Raw genomic sequence first — 25,751 nt, forward strand, 5'->3', positions numbered from 1 at the left:
GCTCTGAAGGAGGGTGTGGGAGGTGAAAGAAAGCAGCTCAGGACAAACCAAGCCCTCAGGCTCCCTGGTAATGCTGCTGTGCCAGGACTCTTCTCTCCTCCACCTCTGCACACAGCCAAGTGCCCCTGCAGTTCCATCGCAGGTGTCTGAGGAAGGATCTCAGGCAAGAAAGTCACTGCAGAGTCCTTCCTTTATTTAAATATACAGAGAGCCTGGCTCATTGTTTCCACCAAGTCTTGGAGTCACCCAAAGCAGGTAGATACTGAAATGAAGGGGAGGAAAAATGTTATGTCTTTGTGCCTTTGTAGACACAATCATAATCAAGGCAAAAAACAACAACAACAACAACAAACAGCAAAGCACACATACAGAAAACAAATATTTGGGAATATAATGAGGTACATTATGAGTGATATGCAGAAGTAAACAGGCCATTTATTGCTTCTGAAAAACTCCAGACATCACTTTCCACACTGCATCCTTCAGCTCCTGGTTCCTCATGCTGTAGATGAGGGGGTTCACTGCTGGAGGCACCACTGAGTACAGAACTGCCAGCAAAAGATTCAGGGATGAGGAGGACATAGAGGGAGGTTTCAGGTAGGCAAATGTGCCACTGCTGATGAACAGGGAGACTACGGCCAGGTGAGGTAGGCATGTGGAAAAGGCTTTGTGCTGTCCTTGATGGGTGGGGATCCTCAGCACGACCCTGAATATCTGCACATAGGACAGCACAAGGAAAACAAAACAGCCAGATGCTAAAACAGCACTAACCACAATAGGCCCAAATTCTCTGAGGTAGGCAACTGAGCAGGAAAGCCTGAGGATCTGGGGTATTTCACAGAAGAACTGGTCCAGGGCATTGCCTTGGCAGAGGGGGAAGGAAAAGGTATTGGCAGTGTGCAGCACAGCATAGAGAAAAGTAATGCCCCAGGCAGCTGCTGCAATGTTGGCACAAGTTCTGCTGGCCATTACTGTCCCGTAGTGCAGAGGTTTGCAGATGGCGATGTAGCGGTCATAGGCCATGATGGTGAGAAGATAAAACTCTGCTGAAAGAAAAAAGAAAAAGAAAAAAACCTGAGCAGCACAGCCTGTGTAGGAAATGGCTGTGGTATCCCAGAGGGAGTTGGCCATGGCTTTGGGAACAGTGGTGGTAATAGTGCCCAGGTCGAGGAGGGCAAGATTGAGGAGAAAGAAGTACATGGGGGTGTGGAGGCGGTGGTCGCAGGCTACGGCAGTGAGGATGCGGCCGTTGCCCAGGAGGGCAGCCAGGTAGATGCCCAGGAAGAGCCCGAAGTGCAGGAGCTGCAGCTCACGCGTGTCTGCAAATGCCAAGAGGAGGAACTCAGTGGGGAAGCTGCTGTTGGACATTTGCTGCCTCAGAGCATGGATGGCTGTCAATGGTGGAAAAGACACAGAAAAAGTTAGAGAAATTTCTCTCTGCAATACCTATAGCTATAGATTATGTTTCATCAAAAGCTCCTCAGCAAGACAGACTACTACTTCCCTTTGAGGAAGATGTTCTCTTGCCTCTAGCACTCAGTTTTATTTCCTAAGGGTGTAGAGACCGCATCCAGAGATGCCCTGGGGGTGCTGTAGAGCTGAGAGCTGCCTACCCCAGGAAGCAGCCTCTGGGCAACAGCAGGACCCTGCCTTGCCCTGCCAGGGGAGGGGGTGCTCCTTCCACCCACAGCTCCTCCCTGCAGCACCCTGGGCAGCTCCCCAGGCAGGCTGAGTGCTGAGCCTGGCAGGCAGCAGAGGCCCTGCCCCAACACACAGCCCCTGGGACACAGCAGGGACCCTGCTCCGCACCACAGCCCTGGACACCCCTGACTGCACCCGGGCTGCAGCCAGCCCTGTGAGAAAGAAACATCATGTCCTGTCCTTCAGTAATTTATGGCAGATAATCCCTGTTCCAGAGCTTGTTGTTCTCCTCTTATCCAAACACTGAGAGTCCTCCTGAAAGCTCCCATAGGTTGAGGGATTTGCCCGCAAATCTGGAGATGGCACCAGGAACAACAGCTGTGCTGCCCTGCAGCCAGAGACTTACCCTGTTCAGGGCTGTGAAGATTTCTCCTGCAGTGAGCTCTCAGCATCCCCCCTCCACACTGCCTTTAACATCTCCCTCCCTTCTCTCAGCCGCCCTTGTCCCCTGCAGGCAGTGCCCCCAGCCCTGCTGCTGTGCTGTGCAGAGGAGCTGCTCCTGGGCAGAGCTGTCTCTCTGCAGCACTGCCCGCTTGCCAGGAGCTGCCCTTGGGCCCAGGAGCCCGGCCCAGCTCAGCAGCACAGGGAGCTCTTGACAAGTCCCTGGGCCTCCAGGGGAATCAACTTTGAAACAGACTGAAGTAATCACTGATGTTCCCTCCTGCTACTTCGGAAAGAAACTTTTCCAGCACTTTTATTCCTCATACAGAAAAACTATGAGGTCCAAGAATCACTTTTCCATGTCCTGGTTTTAGGCAGAACAGCCATGCAAGGACAGGGAGGGACCTGCCTTCCCCCTGCTGACTGAAGTGTTTCAGCTGAGTAAAACAAGGCATCTACTTCTTTATTTGCTGTCCAGAGGCTACAAGGGGGCTCAGCTTCCTCTCTCGTGCATCACACAACCCACACGAGTTGGGATTCCTCTTGACCTGGTTCAGGTGGGCATAAACCAGGCAGCTGCATGTCAGCTACCTGACTCAGCTCCCAGCATATTGAATGGTGATAGAGAGCAGAAGGGAGCTGTTCAGATGCAGACACCGAGTGACATTGGAGGTGCCAGGGTGACATTTGAGTGATGTTTCAAGTGCCAAATTCCTCTGGGCCGTTAGCAGAGATTTTATTGATGCATGTCCATTATAATACAGCTCTAGCCATTGTTCAATAGCAAAGAAACAAAAGGCAAGCTATGACTTGGTTGCCATCACTGAAACATGGTGGGAGCACTCCCATGACTAGAGTACTGCAATGTCTGGCTATAGGGTCTTCAGAAGGGACAGGCAGCACAGGTGGCGTGCCTCTCTATATTAGAAAGTGTTTTGATGTTGTGAAACTCGAGGCTGAGAATGATAATGTTGAGTCCCTGTGGGATAGGGTCAGCAGGAAGGCCAACAAGGCAGGCATCCTGGTGGGGATATCTTATAGACTTCCAAACCACGATGAGGAGACAGATGAGGAGTTCTACAGGCAGCTGGCAAAATTTGCAAAATCATCAGCACTTGTTCTCACGGGGGACTACAACTTCACAGATATATCCTGGAAATGCAATACATCTCAGAGGAAGCAGTCCAGGAGGTTTCTGGAGAGAGTGAAAGAAAGCTTCCTGATGCAGCTGGTTAGTGAGCCTACCAGGGGAGGTGCCCTGCTAGACCTTCTCTTCACAAACAGAGAAGGACTGGTGGGAAATGTTTCGGTTGGCAGCTGGCTTGGGCAGAGTGACCGCAAAATGTTAGAGTTCTCCATTCTTGGTGAAGTCAGGAGAGGGATCGTAAAACCAGTCTTAGACTCCCAGAGGGCAGACCTTGAGCTCTTCAGGACACTGGTTGGCAGAGTCTCTTGGGAGGCAGTTCTGAAGGGCAGAGGAGTCCAGCAAAGCTGGGCACTCTCGAAGAAGGAAATCTTAAAGGCTCAGGAGCAGTCTGTCCTTATGTGCCCAAAGACGAGCCAATGTGGAAGAAGACTGGCTTGGCTGAACAGAGAGTTGCTGCTAGAGTTTGGGAAGAAAAAGAGGGTTTAGGACATTTGAAAAGAGGGCAGGCCTCTCAGGAGGGCTATCAGGATGTCATGAGGCTGTGCAGGGACAAAATGAGAAAGGCCAAAGCTCATCTGGAGCTCACCCTGGCTACTGCTGTTAAAGATAACAGAAAATGTTTTTATAAATACGGAAACACAAAAAGGAGGACTAAGGAGAATCTCCATCCTTTACCGGATGTGGGAGGAAACTTAGTGACAAGAGATGAGGAAAAGACTGAGGTGCTTAATGCCTTCTTTGCCTCAGTCTTTAGCAGCAAGACCAGTTGTTCTCTGGGTACCCATCCCCCTGATCTGGTGGAAGGGGGATGATCTGGTGGAACTAGCTGCTGTGCATCAGAGAGGCTGGGAGTCCTGCAGCAGTGCCATGGGCTGGAAGGATCACAACCAGCTCACTTCCACCTGGGCAGATTCTGGCCCAAGAAGGGAGTGTTTTATAAGTATGATATTACGAGGGCAGTGGTGCCTCAGAAACTTCAGTAAGTCTAGAAAGTCCAGTAGGAAGCAAATGGCTGTTAAACAGCCTCAGAGTTGACTTCTTTCTGAAGCAGCTGACAGGTCATCCCTTGACTCCTGGCTGAGATCTGTGCCTTTAGGCTCACCTCTGGTGGGCTCCATGAAAGGCCAGCAGATGCACCTGCTCTGCACATAGTTTGTGAGATCCTCTCTTCCTAAGTCCCTGGCAGGCCCCATAGAGGAAGAGGTCTTGAAGAGGTTTTGTCATGTCAGAAGTTTCAGCTTTTGCCTAATTCATCCTTCAGGACTGCTTTCAGTTTTTGACACAGAGGGGGCCACTGCCTCCAAGATGTCTGGGGGATCACAAAGACTTCATGAGGGCAGGGAAAAAGTTACCCTGGGTCCATAGGAGCCATTCTAGAACCAAAACATGTAGGCAGGAAGCGCACTTTTGTGGTGTTGCAGAGCTGCTGGGCACATTGCACGGGGTGCTCCGACAGCCTTTGTGTCCTTCTCCATGCTGCCTTAGGAGCTGCTTCTTTCTCAGGAACAGAGTAGCCAACAGAGGTGAGACAGATACTCTCGAGTTCATGAAAGCCATCAGAAAGCTGCCACTAAGAAGATGACTGATATGGGGAAGGCAGGAGGAGCCTGGCCAGGAGAGATGTGAGATTTGGGGGAAGAAAGAAGAGCTTGGATAGCAGAAGGTAATGATTTTGGAGAGGTAAGAATATTCAGGTAATTATCCCACCATAAAGCTGACTTAAAGCAGTCATGTGAGGCCCTTACCCTTTTTTAACCTGTTACCTAAATCTAAATGCCACTCTACACACTGACAGGAATCCACTGCTCTAATTTTGACCACAATATCCCTTGAAGCCAAAATTAGTCCATAACCCCTTTCCATTACCTTTCCTCTCTTGCTCACCCTGATTCCTTCCCTTAACACAAACCATGTTCCACACTGGCACTGTGTTGAACTTCAAGTTGGTGATGGCAAAGTTGAGAGCCTTTGAGTAAGGATTAAAGGATGTACAAATAAAGGGATGTCGTTGTGGGAGTCCAGCTGGAGGAATGTGACTGTGGAAGTGACTGTGAGGTCACTTCTGTCTCTGCAGTTGATAGGGCAGCAGCAGGAACATGTCACGGAAAGGGACTGTGAGGTCACTTCTGTCTGAAGCAGCTGACAGGTCACACTTCTACCTGGGATCTGTACTTTTCAGCTGACATCTGCCAGTGGTCCTGGTAGGCCAACAGAAGGCACCTGTTTGGCATGCTGATTATGGGATCCCCTCTGCCCACATACCCAGAAGGATCCAGACAGAAAGAAGACCCGCATATGGGTTGTCCTGTCCCTTCTACTTGAGTCCATGACTGGACAACAGCAGGCACAAGGCTTGGGTGTGTCTACAGAAAAAGCTGTAAGGTCAGCTGCTGGACCATGGCTTAGAAGATGCTGGTGAGGTGACTGCTGTCTGGTTAGTTGACCGGCTACAAGAAGGCCATTGGGTTGGGATGCCTACTTTAGGAGTGGTTTCCACCCTGATGGAGCTTTCTTTGGTAGTAGGAAAGAGCAGGAGAGAAAAACCTGCCAGAAAATGCACCTTGGAAGGTTGGCACTAGCCATGAAGAAGACAAAATGTCCCTCAAAGAGTTGTGCTGTGGTGCTAGAGGTCACCCAAAGAGTGTCTTTGATCAGATTATGGCTTTGTGTTTGAAGGAACAGCTGGTGAGGGTTGACGAGACATTGGTGAAACCACGGAAATGCCAGGATGTGAGTAAGGTGGTGAACAGAGATGGGTGTCTGCAGCCATCAGGGAAATAGGACAAAGTGTGGGGCAGCACAGGGAAGTCTGGAGGCAACAAGGAGGTGGGTGCTGGAAAGAAGAGAAGGCCCCAGCAGCCCTGACTTTTTTGTCCCCTTGGATAGAGCTTCTGAGGAGATGAGGTACAGTCATTGCAAGGGGGCTCATTGCTTTCTTGAGACCCTGTGCAGAGGCAGGGAGTTGTCATACCATTGTTCTTCTTGAGGCATCACACTGCCCACCATATCCCACAGACCCCAAGCAAGAGCCCAGAGCCAGACATGGGAGTGCAGGACATTCTCTTCCAGTGGCTGGAGTCAGGACCTGGCCCTTTTACTTCAGCACAACAAACCCAGACTTTTCTCAGCACAGTGCTTTGCCTATCTGTGATCATGGCCTCCAATTATCTGCCCTAACAAGTCCCTGAGGAGAATCTCTTGGTAACAGCCCTCAGTGGGGCCCATTAATACTCCAAGTCACTTCAACCTTTCCTTCTGACTTTACTTTCTCAAGCAATTTCATCATTCTCCTGTCATTACCTCAGGTTCACAGACTGAGCACCAAAATCCACCATGGAACTCATTAAAATGCAGAAACACCTAAGGAACCATGTCTTCCATAGTTTTATTTAAGTCTTCAAGACTAGGACAACTAATTGGGGAGCTTTCATAGTGTAGTTAAGGAGGATGATTTCAGAAAGCACTTAATAAAAATCTTTTCTCATTTTAAAGGGTGAATTTTGTTGCATTTCAGTTTTGAGCATCTTTCTTCAATTGATATTAATCCAGGGCTTCTCCTATGCAGACACCCACAGGAAGGAAAATCAGACTCTTGAGGTCTGACAGTGCATGGGCAACCTTGCTCCTCACCACCCCAACCCTGACACTTCTCTCATTGGCCACCTGGCGCTTGCATCACTTTTCCTCACACCACACTTCTGCACTGAAGTCTGCAGCTGGATGTTACAGCCCCTTTGCACCAGCTCCCACCTCCATTCCTAAGAGACCTGGCTACACACAGAAGGTTTTTTCCTTATTATAAAACAGGCAGGAATAAACATGCAGCAATTTTCCAAACAGCAAAACATGCTCCTCATCTTGTCTCCAGTCAGGTTTACCTTCCCAAAAGGATGACTGTAAATTAAGTATTTTAAACTGACTGATAGGAAATTATAGGTATTAAGATTACTGTTATTCCGTATGATCTTAATTCAATGATAAATGATGAGGAGCTTGCTACAGAAACAATTGGGCAGACTGCTAATTCATGGACAAGTTTGAATTCAATGAAGCTCAAAGCAGAAACTGGGTCAGTGAGAGCAGTCTGAATGATCAAAGAGTAAGGTGAGGGCAAATGAGGAAAACCATGGGAAGTGCATAGGTCCAGACAGGCAGCTAGAAAGGGGACATTCACTATGGATAGTTTATTCAAGAGGGGTGGAACTGCCTGGAAGATGAGGGTGTACACCATGATGGAGAAAGCAATGAAATGCAAGTGCTCGTGACCATCAGTATTTCTTCTCCTTTGATGAATAGAGATCCTGAGAATTCTCCTGAAGAAGGATGTAGATCACTGGTGAAGGGACTGTCTTTTTGTGCCATCACCAATGCAGATTACAAAAATGCTTCCACACGCCATGGTAATATGTCCCACCCAATTCTTGTCATCCTTTGGGGCAGGGGAGAGGGAGCTGACAGCCAAGGGACACATTTGGGTGACAAAGAGGGAACCCAGCAGAGACAAGGAGTCCAGGCAGTGGGGTGGGGGAGGCCAGGAGAAGCAGCCCAAGGGGTGCTGCTGCTTGTGAGGACACGTTTGTGCCAGCAGCTTGAGTGGGCAGCAGCTGTCTGGAGGTGAGGGGAGGCCAGGGAGCACATGCCAAGAGCCCTCCTGCCAGCAGAGACAAGGCTGGGGCTGAGGCCAAGGGGAGAGGCAGGCCCAGGGCAGGGGGCTGCAAGGGCCATGCTGAGTTACCTGCCCCTGCTGCTCTGGCCTCCCTTTGTGCAGCCCTGGCTCTGCAGCACCAAGCCCTGCTGGGAGCCCTCCCCTAAATGCTGCCACTGCTCCCTGATGCTGCTGTTGCCCTCTGCCAGGCACTGCCCAGCCCAGCCCAGCCCCTGCCCACCTCTCCCCACTTCAATGCCCTCTCCCCATCCCAGCCCATCCCAGCCCAACAGCCCAGTCTGGGCTGGCCCCAGGGCAGTGCCCACCACAGGCTGCTGCAGGGCTCTGGGCATGGCCACCACAGCTGCAGCCTCTCGCAAGGCACCACAGCTGCTGGGACAAAGGTGGCTCTGGGCCTCCCCAGCAACCCCAGGGCTGGGGACAGGCATGGCTTGGGAAATGGAGGTCCGTGAAGCTGTAGGAGTCCTGGTCTCTTGCCTTGGAGATGCCCAGCACAGAGTGCCTGTGTCCCGCAGGGCCAGCCCCACTCCCCAGGCCAGCACAAGAGGCCTGGCCCAGGCACAGGGCAGCTCCAGATTCCTCTCCAGGATGACATTTACCATCTGTCCCAGCACCTTTGGGACACTCCCAGGCCAGTCAAAGGCCAGCTACTATTTGCTGGCACCACAGATGCTGGGACAAATGCAACTCTGGGCTTCCTCAGCAGCCCCCACGCTGGGGCCAGCCATGGCTCAGGAAATGGACGGACATTAGGCTGCATTCTTCTTCACCAATGTTATAAGTTGCCCCCTTAATTAATTGTCAGAGAGCATTGTATTAATCATAGAAAGAAATTTATTGAGTAAGTAAACAGCAAGCAAAACAGCACTTGGCGGCTGGGGAGTCTCTGCTCCGACAACGGTGCGCACCTCACCCCCGCCAGGGTTCCTTTTTATATCTTGGTATTTCCAGGATTACGCAGCACATCCTGGTATGTTCTGCGACTGCACACACTGTTGCTAGGGGGTCATCTCTGTCCCTCTGGTGGTCGTGAAGATGAAGGCCATAGTCTTCCTTGGCGTTGTGGTTCAACAACTTTTTTTTTTTTTTAATTTGGTCATGTTGGGCCAGCATGAGACAGGAAGGCAAGATGTTGACATACTAGTTTAGCAACTTATCAGGAGGTGGTTACATGAGCTTTGCAACAGTGTCTTTGAACAAAAGAGGCAACTGAGATGCAGAAGGAGAGAAGGGGAGGGGGTTCTCTTTTTTTGTTACATTAAGCAAAAGAATTTTCATAGTGTCTCGCCAAGCATTGTACCGCTCCTTACTTCAGCAGGGACCTTTCGCAACTCCCGCTCCTCAAACAGAACTCCTTGTTTCTTATAATACAAAAGACAATGTACAGACATTTATGGTGTATTTTAATGGGCACCCCATGCCTCTCTGATCAAGTGTATCTAGAGACTCACCGAGGCTCTCTGTGTCCCATCGTCATCACGGAGTAGTCACTCCCATCCTAGCCTGATTGTGTCAACTTCCTGCTTACTGTGGACACTGGTGGGTATGGGTTGGGGCAATCTTACCTGTCCTGGAGAGCATTGGCAGCTCTTCCTTCCAGCTGACTTCTCAAAGGGAGATAGGCCAGGATTGTGCTGTGGTCTGGTCCAATTGCCGTGTGATTCTGGCTGAAAGAGAAAAAGCACCAAATGGAGCAGCATCCCTCTGTGAACACAGGCAGCCCCTTCCTCTGTGCCCTAAGCTGTCCAAAGCTGTCCCTGTCCTGTCGTCCTCATGGAGCGTTCACTGCACTCCTGGCTCGAGAGTGTCACCGTCCTGCTTACTGTTAGAGCTTGGTGGGTTTGGGTTGGGGTGATCTTAACTGTCCTGGAGAGCATTGGCAGCTCTTCCTCCCAGTTGCCTTCTCAAGGGAAGAGAGGCCAGGTTGTGCCATGGTCTCGTCCCATTGCTGTGTGTGTCTGGCTTTAATATCAGAAAGAACAAATGGAGCAGCACCCCCGTGTGACCACAGCATGACCCTGCCTCTGCGCCCAAGGTTCTCGAGCATCTCACCAAGTCTGACCACCTCCCATCATCCTGCTGGAGTGCTCACTGCCATCCTGGACCAATCGAATCACCTTCCTGTTTGCTGTGGCCTTGATGAGTGTGGTTTGGGGTGATCTTACCACTCTGAAGAGCACTGTAAGTTCTTCCTTCCAGCTGAGTTCTCAAGGGGAGAGCAGCCAGGATTGTGCTGTGATTTGGTCACATCGCTGTGTGAATCTGGCTGCAAAAGGAAAAGCAGCAAACGGAGCAGCATCCCCCTGAGAGCACAGGCTGCCCCTACGTCTGTGCCCGACGGTCTCCAGCGACTCACCGAGGCTGTCATTGTTCCGTCATCCTGATGGAGCGGTCACTCCTGTCCTACCCTGATCCTGTCACCGTCCTGCTTGTTAATAGAACCTGTTGGTGTGGGTTGGGGCAATCTTACCTGTCCTGGAGAGTGTTGGAAGCTCTTCCTTACAGCTGACTTCTCAAGGAGAGGGTGGCCAGGATTGTGCCTTGGTCTGGTTCCATCGCTGTGCGTTTCTGTCTGAAAGAGAAGCACCAAGAGACAGAGCAGCATCCCTCTGTGAACACGGGTAGCCCCTGCCTCTCTGCCCAAGGGTTTACCGTGACTCACTGAGGCTTTCATTGTTCTGTCAACCTCATGCAGCGATCACTCCCTTCCTACCTCGATCATGTCACCGTCCTGCTTGCAGTTAGAACCTGGTGGGTGAGGGTTGGGGCAATCTTACCTGTCCTGAAGAGCGTTGGCAGCTCTGATTCCAGCTGATTTCTCAAGGGGAGAGTGGCCAGGAGTGTGCTGCGGTTTGTTGTCATTGCTGTGTGATTCTGGCTGCAAAAGAGAAGCACCAAATGTAGCAGCACCTCCCTGTGATCACGGGCAGCCCCTGCCTCTCTGCTCAAGAGTATCTAGCGACTCACCGAGGCTGTCCGTGTCCCGTCATCTTGATGGAGTGCTCACTCCCGTCCTAGCCTGATCATGTCACCGTCCTGCTTACTGTGGACAGTGGTGGGTGTGGATTTGGGCAACCTTACCTGTCCTCCAGTGCGTTGGCAGCACTTATTCAAGCAGACTTCTCAAGGGGAGAGAGGCCAGGATTTTGACATGGTCTGGTCCAATCGCCGTGTGATTCTGGCTGAAAAAGAAGAACCAACAAATGGAGAAGCATCCCCCTGAGACCACAGGCTGCCCCTACTTCTGTGCCCGACGGTCTCCAGCGACTCACCGAGGCTGTCATTGTTCCGTCATCCTGATACAGCGGCCACTCCCGTCCTGATCCGATCATGTCACCGTCCTCCTTGCTGTTAGACCCTGGTGGGTGTGGACTGGGGCAATCTTACCTGTCCTGGAGAGCGTTGGCAGCTCTTCCTTCCAGCTGACTTCTCAAGGGGAGAGCAGCCAGGATTGTGCCATGGTCTGGTCGAATCGCGGTGTGATTCTGGCTGAAATAGAACAAGCAGCAAATGGAGCAGCATCCCTCTGTCAAACAGGCAGCCCCTTTCTCCATGCCCTAGGCTGTCCAAAGCTGTCCCTGTCCCATCGTCCTCATGGAGTGGTCGCTGCCCTACTGGCCCGAGCGTGTCACCTTCCTGCTTGCTGTTAGAGGCTGGTGGGTGTGGGTTGGGGTGATCTTACCTGTCCTGGAGATTGTTGACACCTTTTCCAGCTGACTTCTCAATGCGAGAGAGTCCAGGAGTGTGCCATGGCTTCATTCCAGCACTCTCAGTGTCTCCAGCTGTAATAGAGGAGGCGACAAACCGAGCAGCCACCCCCTCTCAGCACTGGAAGCCATTCCTTCCTCCTTGCACCAGGCTCTCCCAGCCTCACACCAAGACTGTCCATCTCCCATCTTCCTGATGTCCAGGAGATGTTCCTTGTAGATTAAATGTGCCATATTCCCACTTAGCGTAGTGACACCGTGGTGGGGAATGGCTTGGGGCTGTCTTATCTGTCCTGGAGAGCGTTGGCATCTTTTCTGGCTGAGTTCTCAAAGCGAGAGAGGCCAGCAGTGTGCCATGGTCCGGTCTCATCGCTAGGGACGTTTCTGTCTGAAAGAGGAAAAGCACCAAATGGAGCAGCATCCCCCTGTAACCATGGGCAGCGCTTGCCTGAGTGCCCAAGGGTCTACCAGGACCCACCAAGGTTGTCCCTGTCCCATCGTCCTGATGGAGCACTCAGTGCTGTCCTACCCCAATCGTGTCACCATCCTGCTTGCAGTTAGAGCCTTGTGGGTGTGGGTTGGGGCGATCCTACCTGTCCTGGAGAGCGTTGGCAGCTCTTCCTTACAGCTGACTTCTCAAGGGGAGGGCGGCCAGGATTGTGCCGTGCTCTGGTTCAATCGCTGTGCATTTCTGGCTGAAAGAGAAGCACCACAAGACAGAGCAGCATCCCTCTTAACATGGGCAGCCCCTGCCTCTGTGCCCAAGGGTCTACCAGGACTCACCGAGGCTGTCCCTGTCCCATCGTCCTGATGGAGCATTCACTGCTGTCCTACCCCGATCATGTCACATTCCAGCTTGCAGTTAGAGCCTTGTGGGTGTGGGTTGGGGCGATCCTACCTGTCCTGGAGATTGCTGGCAGCTGTTCCTTCCAGCTGAGCGGTCGAGGGCAGAGAGGCTAGGAGTTTGCCGTGGTCTGGTCTCATCGCTGTGTCTGTCTGGCTGAAAGAGAAGAAGCACAAAACAAAGCAGCACCTCCCTTTGACCATGGGCAGCCGCTACCTCTCCGCTCAAGAGTATCTACCGACTCACCAAGCCTGTCTGTGTCCCGTCTTCCTGATGCAGCATTTACTGTCATCTTCCTGCTTGCTGTGGACCATCAAGGGTGTGGGCTGGGGTGATCTTGCCTGTGCTGGACTGCGTTGGAAGCTCTTCCTTCTAGCTGACTTCTCAAGGGGAGAGTGGCCAGGAGTGTGCTGTGGTTTGGTGCCATCAATGTGTTATTCTGGCTGGAAAAGAGATGCATCAAACGGAGAGGCACCTCCCTGAGACCACAGGCTGCCCCAACTTCTGTGCCCAAGGGTCTCCAGCGACTCAGCAAGGCTGTCATTGTCCCGTCGTCCTCATACAGTGGCCACTCCCGTCCTAGCCTGATCATGTCACCTTTCTGCTTACTGTGGACACTGGTGGGTGTGGGTTGGGGCGATCTTACCTGTCCTGGATAGCATTGGCAGCTCTTATTCCAGCTGATTTCTCAAGGGGAGAGTGGCCAGCAGTGCGCTGTGTTTTTGTGCCATTTCTGTGTGATTCTGGCTGCAAAAGAGAAGCACCAAACAGAGCAGCATCCCTCTGTGAGCACGGGCAGCCCCTGCCATTCTGCCTGAGGGTCTCCAGCGACTCACCGAGGCTGTCTGTGTTCCGTAATCCTCATAGAGAGGTTACTCCCATCCTGACCCGATCATGTAACATTCATGCTTGCAGTTAGAGCCTGGTGGGTGTGGGTTAGGGCGATCTTACCTGTCCTGGAGAGCGCTGGATGTTCCTTCCAGATGACTTCTCAAAGGGAGAGTCGCCACGATTGTGCCGTCGCCTGCTTCCCATTGCTGTGTGTGTCTGGCTTTAGTAATAGAAAGAAAAAATGGAGCAGCATCCCCGTGTAACCAGGGGCTGACCCTGCCTCTGTGCCCAACAACCTCAAGTGTCTCACCACGTCAATCCGTCTCCCGTCATCCTGATGGAGCGGTCCCTCCCGTCCTGGCCCAAGCGTGTCACTGTCCTGCTTGGAGTTAGAGCCTGCTGGATGTAGGTTGGGGCAATCCTGCCTGTTCTGAAGAGTGTTGGCAGCTCTTCCTTACAACTGACATCTCAAGGGGAGAGGGGCCAGGATTGTGCCGTGGTCTGGTCCACACTCCATGTGATTTTGGCTGAAAGAGAAGAAGCACCAAATGGAGCAGCAACCCCCTGAGACCACAGGCCGTCCCTACTTCACTGCCCGAGGGTCTCCAGTGACTCACCGAGGCTGTCATTATCCCGTCGTCCTCATACAGCGGACACTCCCGTCCTACCCCGATAATGACACCGTCCTCCTTGCTGTTAGAACCTGGTGGGTGTGGGTTGGGGGGATACTACCTGTTCTGCAGAGCATTAGCAGCTCTTATTCCAGCTGATTTCTCAAGGGGAGAGTGGCCTGGAGTGTGCTGTGGTTTGGTGTCAATGGCTGTGTGATTCTGGCTGCAAAAGAGAAGCACCAAAAGGAGCAGCATCCCTCTGTGAGCACGGGCAGTCCCTGCCTCTGTGATCAACGGTCTCTAGAGACTCACCGAGTCTGTCCGTGTCCCGTCATCCTCATGGAGCTATCACTGCCATCTTAGCACGAGTGTGTCACCCATCCTGCTTACTGGTACAGCCTGCTGGGTGTAGGTTGGGGAGATCTTACCGGTCCTGGAGCACGCTGGAAGATCCTTCCAGCTGACTTCTCAAGGGCTGAGAGGCCAGTATCGTGCTGTGGTCTGGAGTCAATTCTGTGTGTGTCTGGCTTTAGTAAGAGAAGGAAAAAGAGGAGCAGCATCCCTCCATGACCACGGGCTGCTCCTGCCTCTCTGCCCGAGGCTCTATCGCGACTCACTGAGACTGTCATTGCTCCATCATCCTGATCCAGTGGTCACTCCTGTCCTACCCCGATCATGTCACCGTCCTGCTTGAGAATAGAATCTGGTGTGTGTGGCCTGGGACAATCTTGCCTGTCCTGGAGAACATTGGCAGCCCCTGCCTCTCTGCCCGAGGGTCTCTAGCAACTCCCCAAAGCTGTCCCTGTCCCATCGTTGTCATGGAGCGGTCACTGCCCTCCTGGCCCAAGCGTGTCACTGTCCTGCTTGCTATGAGACCATTGTTGGGTGTGGGTTGGGGTGATCTTACCTGTCCTGGAGATTGTTGACACCTTTTCCAGCTGACTTCTCAATGCGAGAGAGTCCAGGAGTGTGCCATGGCTTCATTGCAGCACTGTCAGTGTCTCCAGCTGTAATAGAGGAGGCGACAAACCGAGCAGCCACCCCCTCTCAGCACTGGAAGCCATTCCTTCCTCCTTGCACCAGGCTCTCCCAGCCTCATACCAAGGCTGTCCATCTCCCATCTTCCTGATGTCCAGGAGATGTTTCTTGTAGATTAAATGTGCTATATTCCCACTTAGCGTGGTGACACCGTGGTGTGGAATGGCTTGGGGCTGTCTTATCTGTCCTGGAGAGCGTTGGCATCTTTTCTGGCTGAGTTCTCAAAGCGAGAGAGGCCAGCAGCGTGCCATGGTCCGGTCTCATCGCTAGGGACGATTCTGTCTGAAAGAGGAAAAGCACCAAACGGAGCAGCATCCCCCTGTAACCATGGGCAGCGCTTGCCTGAGTACCCAAGGGTCTACCAGGACCCACCAAGGTTGTCCCTGTCCCATCGTCCTGATGGAGCATTCACTGCTGTCCTACCCCAATTGTGTCACCATCCTGCTTGCAGTTAGAGCCTTGTGGGTGTGGGTTGGGGTGATCCTACCTGTCCTGGAGAACATTGGCAGCTCTTCCTTCCAGATAAGCAGTCGAGGGCAGAGAGGCTAGGAGTTTGCCGTGGTCTGGTCTCATCACGGTGTATGTCTGGATGAAAGAGAAGAAACACAAAACAAAGCAGCACTTCCCTGTGACCATGGGCTGCCCCTGCCTCTCAGCTCAAGAGTATCTAGCGACTCACCGAGCCTCTCTGTGTCCCGTCTTCCTGATCAAGCATTCGCTGCCATCCTGCCCCCATTCTGTCAGCTTCATGCTTGCTGTGGATGATCGGGGGTGTGGGTTGGGGTGATCTTACCTGTCCTGGAGAGGGTTGGCAGCTCTTATTCCAGGTGATTTCTCAAGGGGAGCGTGGCCAGGAGTGTGCTGTGGTTTGGTGCCATTGCTGTGTGAATCTGGCTGCAAAAGAGAAGCACCAAACGGAGCAGCATCCCCCTGTAATCATGGGCAGAGCTTGTCTGAGTGCCTGAGGGTCTCCAGCGACTCACCGAGGCTGTCATTGCTCCATCATCCTGATCCAGTGGTCACTCCCATCCTACCCCGATCATGTCACCATCCTGCTTGCTAATAGAACCTGGTGTGTGTGGCCTGGGGAAATCTTCACTGTCCTGGAGAGCATTGGAAGCTCTTATTCCAGCTGATTTCTCAAGGGGAGAGTGGCCTGGATTGTGCTGTGGTTTGGTGTCAATGGCTGTGTGAATCTGGCTGCAAAAGAGAAGCACCAAAAGGAGCAGCATCCCTCTGTGACCATGGGCAGCCCCTACCTCTGTGCCCGAGGGTCTCCAGCGAGTCACCAAGGCCGTCTGTGTCTCGTTGTCCTGATGGAGCGGTCACTCCCATCCTACCCCGATCATGTCACCATCCTTCTTGCTGTTAGAACCTGGTGGGTGTGGGTTGGGGCAATCTTACCTGTCCTGGACAGTGCTGGCAGCTCTTCCTTACAGCTGACTTCTCAAGGGGAGGGTGGCCAGGATTGTGCCGTGGTCTGGTTCCATCGCTGTGCATTTCTGGCTAAATGAGAAGCACCACGAGACAGAGCAGCATCCCTCTCTGAACACGAGCATCCCCTACTTCTGTGCCCGAGGGTCTCCAGCGACTCACCAAAGCTGTCCCTGTCCCATCGTCCTCTTGGAGTGGTCACTGCCCTCCTGGCTTGATCATGTCATCGTCCTCCTTCCTGTTAGAGCCTGGTGGGTGTGGGTTGGGGAAATCTTACCTGTCCTGGAGATAGTTGGCAGATTTTCCTTCCAGCTGAGCAGTCGAGGCCAGAGAGGCTAGGAGTTTGCCGTGGTCTGGTCTTGTCGCTGTGTGTGTCTGGCTGAAAGAGAAGAAACACAAAACAAAGCAGCACCTCCCCGTGACCATGGGCAGCCCCTGCCTCTCAGCTCAAGAGCATCTAGCGACTCATCCGGGCTGTCTGTGGCCCGTCTTCCTCATGCAGCATTCACTGCCGTCCTGCCCCCATTCTGTCAGCTTCCTGCATGCTGTGAACCATCGGGGGTGTGGGCTGGGGCGATCTTACCTGTCCTGGAGAGGGTTGGCAGCTCTTATTCCAGCTGACTGTTCAACGGGAGAGCGGCCAGGATTGTGCCTTGGTCTGGTCCAATTGCTGCTGGATTCTGGCTGAAAGAGAAGAAGCACCAAACAGAGCAGCATCCCTCTGTCAACACGGGCAGCCCCTGTCTCTGTGCCCGATGGTCTCCAGTAACCCACTGAGGCCGTCCCTGTCCCATCATCCTCATGGAGCGGTCACTCCCATCCTCACCCGATCATGTCACCTTCCTGCTTGCTGTTCGAGGCTGGTGGATGTGGGTTGGGGTCATCTTACTTGTCCTGGATAGCGCTGAATGTTCCTTCCACATGTCTTCTCAAAGGGAGAGTCGCCACAATTGTGCCATCTTCTGCTTCCCAATGCTGTGTGTGTGGCTTTAATAAGTGAAAGAAAAAATGCAGCAGCATCCCTGTGTGAGCAGGGGCTGACCTTGCCTCTGTGCCTAACAACCTCGAGCGTCTCACCACGTCAATCCGTCTCCTGTCATCCTGATTGAGCGGTCCCTCCCATCCTGGCCCAAGCGTGTCACTGTCCTGCTTGCAGTTAGAGCTTGGTGGGTGTGGGTTGGGGCAATCTTACCTGTCCTGAAGAGCGTTGGCAGCTCTTCCTTACAACTGACATCTCAAGGGGAGAGCGGCCAGGATTGTGCCGTGGTCTGGTCCACACTCCGTGTGATTCTGGCTGAAAGAGAAGAAGCACCAAACAGAGCAGCATCCCTCTGTGAGCACGGGCAGCCCCTACTTCTGTGCCCAAGGGTCTCCAGGGACTCACCGACGCTGTCATTGTTCTGTCATCCTGATGCAGCGACCACTCCTGTCCTACCCCGATCGTGTCACCGTCCTGCTTGCTGTTAGAGCCTGGTGGGTGTGGGTTGGGGCAATCTTACCTGTCCTAGAGAGCGCTGGAACTTCCTTCTACCTGACTTCTCCATGGGAGAGTGGCCAGGATTGTGCCTTGGTCTCGTCCCATCGCTGTGTGTGTCTGGCTTTAATAACAGACAGAACAAACGGAGCAGCATCCCTCTGTGACCATAGGCAGACTCTGCCTCTGTGCCCAAGGCTCTACCAGGACTCACCGAGGCTGTCCCTGTCCCATCGTCCTGATGGAGCAGTCACTGCTGTCCTACCCTGATTGTGTCACCTTCCTGCTTGCAGTTAGAGCCTTGTGGGTGTGGGTTGGGGCGATCCTACCTGTCCTGGAGAGCGTTGGCAGCTCTTCCTTCTAGCCCAGTGGTCGAGGGCAGAGAGGCTAGGAGTGTGCCTTGGTCTGGTCTCGTCGCTGAGTGTGTCTGGCTGAAAGAGAAGAAGCACAAAACAAAGCAGCACCTCCCCGTGACCATGGGCAGCTCCTGCCTCTCTGATCACGAGTATCTAGCAACTCACCGAGGATGTCTGTGTCCCGTCATCCTCATGCAGCGATCACTCCCTTCCTGCCCCCATTCTGTCAGCTTTCTGCTTGTTGTGGACCAACGGGGGTGTAGGTTGGGGCGATCTTACCTGTCCTGGAGAGGGTTGGCAGCTCTTCCTCCCAGCTGATTTCTCAAGGGGAGAGCTGCCAGGATTGTGCCGTGGTCTGGTCCAATCGCTGTGTGATTCTGGCTGAAAGAGAAGAAGCACCAAACAGAGCAGCGTCCCTCTGTCTACATGGGCAGCCCATGCCTCTGTACCCGAGGGTCTCCAGCAACTCACCGAGGCTTTCCATGTTCCGTCGTCTCCTCGGAGCGGTCACTGCCGTCCTAGTCTGATCGTGTCATCTTCCTGATTTCTGTGGACAGTGGTGGATGAGGCTGGGAGCAATGTTACTTGTCCTGGAGAGTGCTGGAAGTTCCTTCCAGATGTCTTCTCAAAGGGAGAGTCGCCACGATTGTGCTGTCGTCTGCTTCCCATCGCTGTGTGTGTCTGGCTTTAATAAGAGAAAGAAATAACCGAGCAGCATCCACTTGTGACAAGGGGCTGACCCTGCCTTTGTGCCCAACAACCTCGAGTTTCTCACCACGTCAATCCGTCTCCTGGCATCCCGATGGAGCGGTCACTCCCGTCCTGACCCAAGCGTGTCACTGTCCTGCTTGCTATGACACCGTTGTTGGGTGTGGTTTGGGGCTAAATTACCTGTCCTGGAGATTGTTGACACCTTTTCCAGCTGACTTCTCAATGCGAGAGAGTCCAGGAGTGTGCCATGGCTTCATTCCAGCACTCTCAGTGTCTCCAGCTGTAATAGAGGAGGCGACAAACCGAGCAGCCACCCCCTCTCAGCACTGGAAGCCATTCCTTCCTCCTTGCACCAGGCTCTCCCAGCCTCACACCAAAGCTGTCCATCTCCCATCTTCCTGATGCCCAGGAAATGTTCCTTGTAGCTTAAATGTGCCATATCCCCACTTAGTGTGGTGACACCGTGGCGGGGAATGGCTTGGGGCTGTCTTATCTGTCCTGGAGAGCGTTGGCATCTTTTCTGGCTGAGTTCTCAAAGTGAGAGAGCCCAGAAATTTGCCATGGTCCGGTCTCATCACTAAGGATATTTCTGTCTGGAAGAGGAAAAGCACCAAACGGAGCAGCATCCCCATCTAACCATGGGCATCCCCTGCCTGAGTGCTCAAGGGTCTCCAGCGACTCACCGAGGCTGTCCGTGTCCCCTCATCCTCATGCAGCGGTCACTCGCGTCCTAACCCAATTGTGTCACCATCCTGCTTGAAGAGAGAGGAAAAAGAAGCTGACTCCCTCTGGCTGAGGTTGTCTCTGGAGCGGACACTTGAGCGGGAGGAGCAGGCAGCCGAGCAGCCTCCCCGTCAGCACGGGCAGCCGGTACAGGCCTGCCCAACCGCCCAACCGCCCTTGGGGCCAGCATTCCGCAGCCATGGCCGTCCCCAATGCTTTGTGTTGTGCCAGCCTGGGCTTTGCTCTGCCCTTGCCCCTCAGGGTGCAGCAGCCTGGGGGTTGCCATGTTCTTCAGCTTTCTCTCTGGAAAAAGGCACGTGTGGCTAGAAGCATGCCTGCTGTTGTAATCCAGTTACATTTAACTGGAGTTAAAGCCAGTTAGACGCCGGTCGCTAGTGGAGTCCCCCAGGGCTCAGGACTAGGGCCAGTCCTCTTTAATATCTTTATCGATGATCTGAATGAGGGGATCGAGTGCACCCTCAGTAAGTTTGCAAATGACACCACGTTAGGTGCGTGTGTCGATCTGCTCGAGGGTAGGAAGGCTCTGCTAGGAGGATCTGGATAGGCTGCAACAATGGGCTGAGGCCAACTGCATGAAGTTCAACAAGGCCAAGTGCTGGGTCCTGCACCTGGGGCACAACAACCCCAAGCAGAGCTACAGGCTGGGAGATGAGTGGTTGGAAAGCTGCCGGGCAGAAAAGGACTTGGGAGCATTGGAGGATAGTTGGCTGAATATGAGCCAGCAGTGTGCTCACATGGCCAAGAAGGCCAAGAGCATCCTGGCTGGTATAAGAAGCAGTGTGGCCAGCAGGGCTAGGGAAGTGATTGTCCCCCTGTACTCGGCTCTCGAGACTCTTTTCTGAAGGGGAAGCCACAGTATCTCTTTTCAAGTGTTCAGAAATTGTACTGATACAGAATGGATCATTTCCATATCAACTCTTAGAAATACGAAAAATCCTGCAAATAAGCAATTGACATGATTCTGCTTTTAGTGCTGCACAAGCTAACAGTAGTCAAGTAATCTTTGGCACTGATGCCATGGTATTTTGCAAGTTAAAGTACTAAGTTAGGTAAATGCATGTTTTTAAACACAGTTTTCTTGGTGTAATCATGTTTTCACTCTCTATTACTTATCTTTTACATCTATATTCTTAATCTATTTCTACAATCGTTTTGTGTAATTTTGTTTAGTTTCTTCTCCTACATGCATTCACTTGCATTCTGAATTACCTTTTTCCTCTCTTATGCTGTCATACACTTTTTCCTCTCTTGGACTTTTTCTTCATTGCTCTGCTGATCTAGACATAGTTCTTTCTATATCTCCATTTGTTCTTATTTCAGCCCACAAATAATTAGATTCCATTTACTTCTGAGGAACATATATCTCACTGCAGAAAGAAAGGAGTTCTCCAAGTAGAAAACAGATTACACAAGAGCTAGCAAGGTCCACCCTATCTATCAGTCACTTCTGAACTAACTAGTGATGCACTGCTTCCCATGCTCGCTATCCCATGATACAGCAAAATAGAACCACTTCCACGCATCAAAGGCTCATCTCCTACAAACAGGGATCAGTGTTATTTATGGTTCATGTGTTCAGTCATGTGTCAAACACGAACATCTAGATTCCAAGATCTGTGTCCACGCTGATGGGTTCACACGGCACTCTCAGTCTTACCATCTGTTCCATAAATCCTTAGAGCTCTTTGAAGTATGAGGCCCTCACCCTCAGACTTCGAAGTATATTCCCATCTGCATAAACACATATTGCCTAAATCAATCTCCCTGCACTGTGTAGTTTTACTGTAATATAATATGGTGGATTTTTTATTATTATTATTTTTCTTAATGGAAGGCTTAGAAGCAGGTGTTTTACTGACAGGAAGAATGAAAAGACGTCCCAGGTTTTCATTCCCTCTACAGCAGGTCAATCTTCATCAGCTGGCAGAATCATAAGAGCTCATGCAGCTCACAGAACTGCAGTGAAATATGTCTCCGGTTAGCTAGACAAGAGAAGGTTGGTGTGCAGATGTAGACATAGGTTGTAAGTAAATACATCAGAAGAAGTGGGAAGCAATAGCTGTAAAATAAGGCAACTGGAGAGGAACAGCTGACAATAGGACATAGTGAAAGTGAGAAAGGAGGAAAGGAAGAGCGAAGCTATAAATCTGAGTTATGGAAGAATCACTTTTTCTTCAGGCTTTATTCAACTAAGAAACACATAGTTTTGAACTGCTCTTTTCACAGATTAGGAAAAGTGGTAAATCTACAATTTAATCAGCCATTTGGATAGTTAAGGTGCTGCCCTGTGTTTAGGCAGAAGCAGCTGGAGTGAAGATTAGACTGGTTCACAACAGGACAGGGTGGAGTTATTTCAGTCCTCTGAGCCCAGATTTTTACTTTCCCTGGGCAGCTGCAAGATAGCTAGAGAGCAGCTCTCTGCCATTTACAGATAGATAAGTGATTGTTTTCCATTTCCAAAATTCGATTTATTTTTGATTAATAAGCATCCAAACTCTTCTGTATCACCCTATCTCTGTCAGAAAAGGAGAACAATGAAGAAAAAAAAGGGGGGGGGAACGACGACACGTGGTATAAGCAACCCAGACAAGTAAATCAATATTCCAATTCTCAACCAGACAAAAGTTCAAAATACTGAAAGGGTGTCAGAAAGCTTCCAGGAATTTTAGCCCACACTGAAGGTATTGGCACCCAGAGAGGACTGACAGCATGAGTGTCTGCTTGACAAAGAAAGAACTAATCATGTGGGTCTACCATTTAAGTAACTTTCAAAGGGCAATCTGAATAAAGGAGGCAAAGGATTGATCTTATAGGCTAACTACTGGTATGCTGGTTCAAAATCCTCTGTGAAGAGAAGTTTGAGGTCTCTTCCCTAAAGAGAAGGCTTAACGACCCTTCAAAATCGAAAGACATTGACTTTACAGAAACACTTTCAGACTGAGATGAGAAAAGTAATTTAAAGAGTCTTAATTTTCTTGTATTACTCAGAAGCCAGAGTTCACATAGACAAAAAAGATAAGGACTTTAACGGTTAGAGAAAGGGGCACAGAATTTGTAAATTAAGTCAATGTGGAAACCCTTTCTTTCTACACATTCAAAAAAAAAAAAAAAAGGGAACCTAAAGGACCAAGAACAGGATGAATGTGTTTTACAAAAGCTAGAAACATATGTAACAAGATTGCTGTGTTAGAAACATATGTTGACGGAAAATTATGATTACATTGGAATGACAGAGACTTGTTTAAATCAAGCTATCAACTGGGAGATAAAATTACCAAGGTATAAAGTTTGCAGATGGGTGAGGTAAAACAAAAGTAATGAGGGAGGGAGTAATTTGCGTACTGAATAAACAGAAATAAATGACACTAGGATTTTGGATGACACAACAGGGACTGTTTGAAGTAAACAGAAGAATGAGCTATGGAAAAAGTTAGTCCTTGGACCTTGCCAGAGACTTTCAGGAGAGGATGAGAAAGCGTATCAGGAAACGTTTTTACAGATGAAGGAAGTCTGTATCGAATCCAGTGTAATGATCCAGTTGAGGAGTTCAATTACTTAGACATTTCCTAGGAAAATGTTAGTGGGAAAAACTATTAAGCAAGCATGATTATAAGACTAATACAGGATTGCTTCCTTATGGAATATGCTCAAAAGCCACTCAGGCTACAGGAAAAGGGTAATGTGGATATAGTGACTAGAAATAAACTAGACACGATGAATACAGTGAAAGCTGAGAGGAGTATTACAATAAATGTATAGTGCAGTACATGTGGTTGCAATGCCATTAAGACTGGGGGGGTAAGTTGCACTTGCATGCTAAATAAAATCAGACCCTTACTGAACATTAAATAAATTAAAAGTAGCCCAAAAGAATCAAGATTCACCAAAGGAAATGCAGGGGAAAATCTGAGATACGTTTAAGAACATATTTTCAAAATACAAGTAATTCATCAGGGATGAAGCCAGAAAAAAACAAAAACAAAAACAAAAACAAAAAACACCTGCAATTGTATCAGGGAAGTGTAGTGCTTTATCTAGTCCCATTCACTGAACAAGAGGAAAAGAAGCATCTTGTGGCCAGTAACACGTTTGAAACAGCATAAATTCCCCATGACCTGTGAGCCCATCTGAGCCCATCTGTTTTGCTACTGGTGCTGGAAGAAAAATGTGAGTATATGAGAAGGGACTGCAGATGAAAAGTAGAGACTACGTGTGAAGAGAGGAACGATACATGTTTCAATAGTTTCTCTGACATTTCCCTGTTTCCAGTGAATGAGGTTCACAAATGACCTTGCTGCCACGCACAAAGCCTAATAGCGAACCTCCACAGCACATTACAGGCAGACACTCACGCCAATGTGAGGAACCGTGATTCAAGACCATATTTTGGCTAACAGAGGAGAAGGTTTTGGCTTACCTAAGGAGAAGGCTTAACAACCCTTAAAATTACGCCAAAAAGTAATGTTTTTAATGCCATGGAATCTTGTCCAATCTTTATGACTTCTCTACGGCTTTCTTCCTGCCTTCTCCGTTTTTTATAGTTGCCTGAATATTTACCTGGGTGAGTTACGTTGCCCTACTAGCATTAGCAAGATTTGATTATGTGCTTAAAAGTTGATTCGGATTTTGTATCTGTCCCATTTTTTAGTGATCAATACCCACTTGTTTTGAAATACTGTTGTTGATGTTTATGAAAAGACTTATTTATTGACAAATGGTGCTCCACTGTGTCTAAGGACTTCCAGAATGCTTTAGCCTATGTGTCTTGAATAATGTTTTTATTTTAGACTATTAGAAAGCTCTATAGCACATTATCATTCATTAATGGAAACAGCATCCAGGTGCATTATAATAAATAAATATTGTGTTTATTGTATTTATTTGAGTCATATATCAAAATTCTGGAACCTATAATGTTACAATGCACACATGCTACTTGATCTCCGCCTACTATATTTTACCACCAGCAGTTATTGCCATGAATACTGCACGAAAAATACAAAAGAGTTGCATGAACTCTATCATACAGGAAAATTAAATATTATGTTTTCTATTTTAGAAGTGTATCTGATTTTAAGCGGCACTTAGGCACTCACTCTAAGAAATTTTTAGTCGGAAGAGTGTGTGCTGTAAAGCTTTAATAGGATGTAAAATGCTTCATTAAGCATTATCTAACATGTCTAAACCAAAATGCAGACTAAAGATGTGGTACTTTGGATGTTATTATAATTTCCCCTAGCATCATATGTAGAATTACAATCCCAAGTGATTAATTTCCACACTTAAATGTCAGCAGAAAATGAAGTTCTAAGTTTGATTTCAGAATATAAATATACTGCGGTAGTGGAGAATAATTAAGGTCTTGATGTTCTCGTGTACTTTCTTGCAGATGGTTGGAGTCCTGGTAACTGAACCATAGGCTCCACATGGGAGAATAGGTCTGCCCAGGCAGACTGTAGTGCTCATGTCTCAGGCCTTCAAATGCACTGGTGTTCAGACCTTTAGGACTGCCTTTGTCTCCATTTCATAATTCTTTGGGGATAAGGAACAGAGTTTAAAAAAAGACTGGATTTAGAGACGTGGCATTTTTCAGGCTCAAGACTGGCGAACTATCCCTGATTAAACTGGTGTTTTTCAGAACTATTTTCCAGCCTTTTTGCCATTTGACTGACTCGTTGTTGGAGAAAAATGTGTGAATGGCAATACTGTCTAATAAGCAATAAAATGAGAAGAGATAATGTGCTATTCAGACTCTCAAAAACAAATCTGAAAGTTGTTTTTTTGTTTGTTTTTGTTTTTGTTTTTTCCTTGATGTTTTGTCTCAGTGCTAAGATGCTTGAAACAGGATCTAATCACATTCCCTGAATGGGTATGATCTTCAATATTTCTGTTCAGATTTTTTAAATCATTGCAAACATCTACTGACAGTATCCATTTAGAACATTTCTCAGATCTTTCCTGTACTGATAATTATTTGGCAGGGACCAGGACTTGCTACTACAAGACTGTTGTATACTAGGGTGAGACTGCTATCAACGGAAGGAGAAATTTGTTGGATTATCGGAAATCCAGAGGAAACCAGCTGTGAGGCCTACCATTGAACACT

At 49.9% G+C, this 25,751-nt stretch overlaps 1 protein-coding gene across 1 annotated transcript; it reads right to left on the reverse strand.

The window, feature by feature from the left end:
* Nucleotides 1-435: 435 nt before the first annotated feature.
* Nucleotides 436-1,368, reverse strand: LOC309891594 (olfactory receptor 14C36-like; the record flags this gene model as incomplete). The annotated part of the gene is made up of 1 exon (XM_082785945.1): nt 436-1,368. One exon carries the CDS (start codon nt 1,366-1,368, stop codon nt 436-438), a length of 933 nt encoding a protein of 310 aa, XP_082642071.1.
* Between the last annotated feature and the right edge of the window lie 24,383 nt (nt 1,369-25,751).

This window comes from Aythya marila (genome assembly GCF_965140915.1).
Source record: "Aythya marila genome assembly, contig: HAP1_HAP1_SCAFFOLD_158, whole genome shotgun sequence".
Lineage (NCBI taxonomy): Eukaryota > Metazoa > Chordata > Aves > Anseriformes > Anatidae > Aythya > Aythya marila.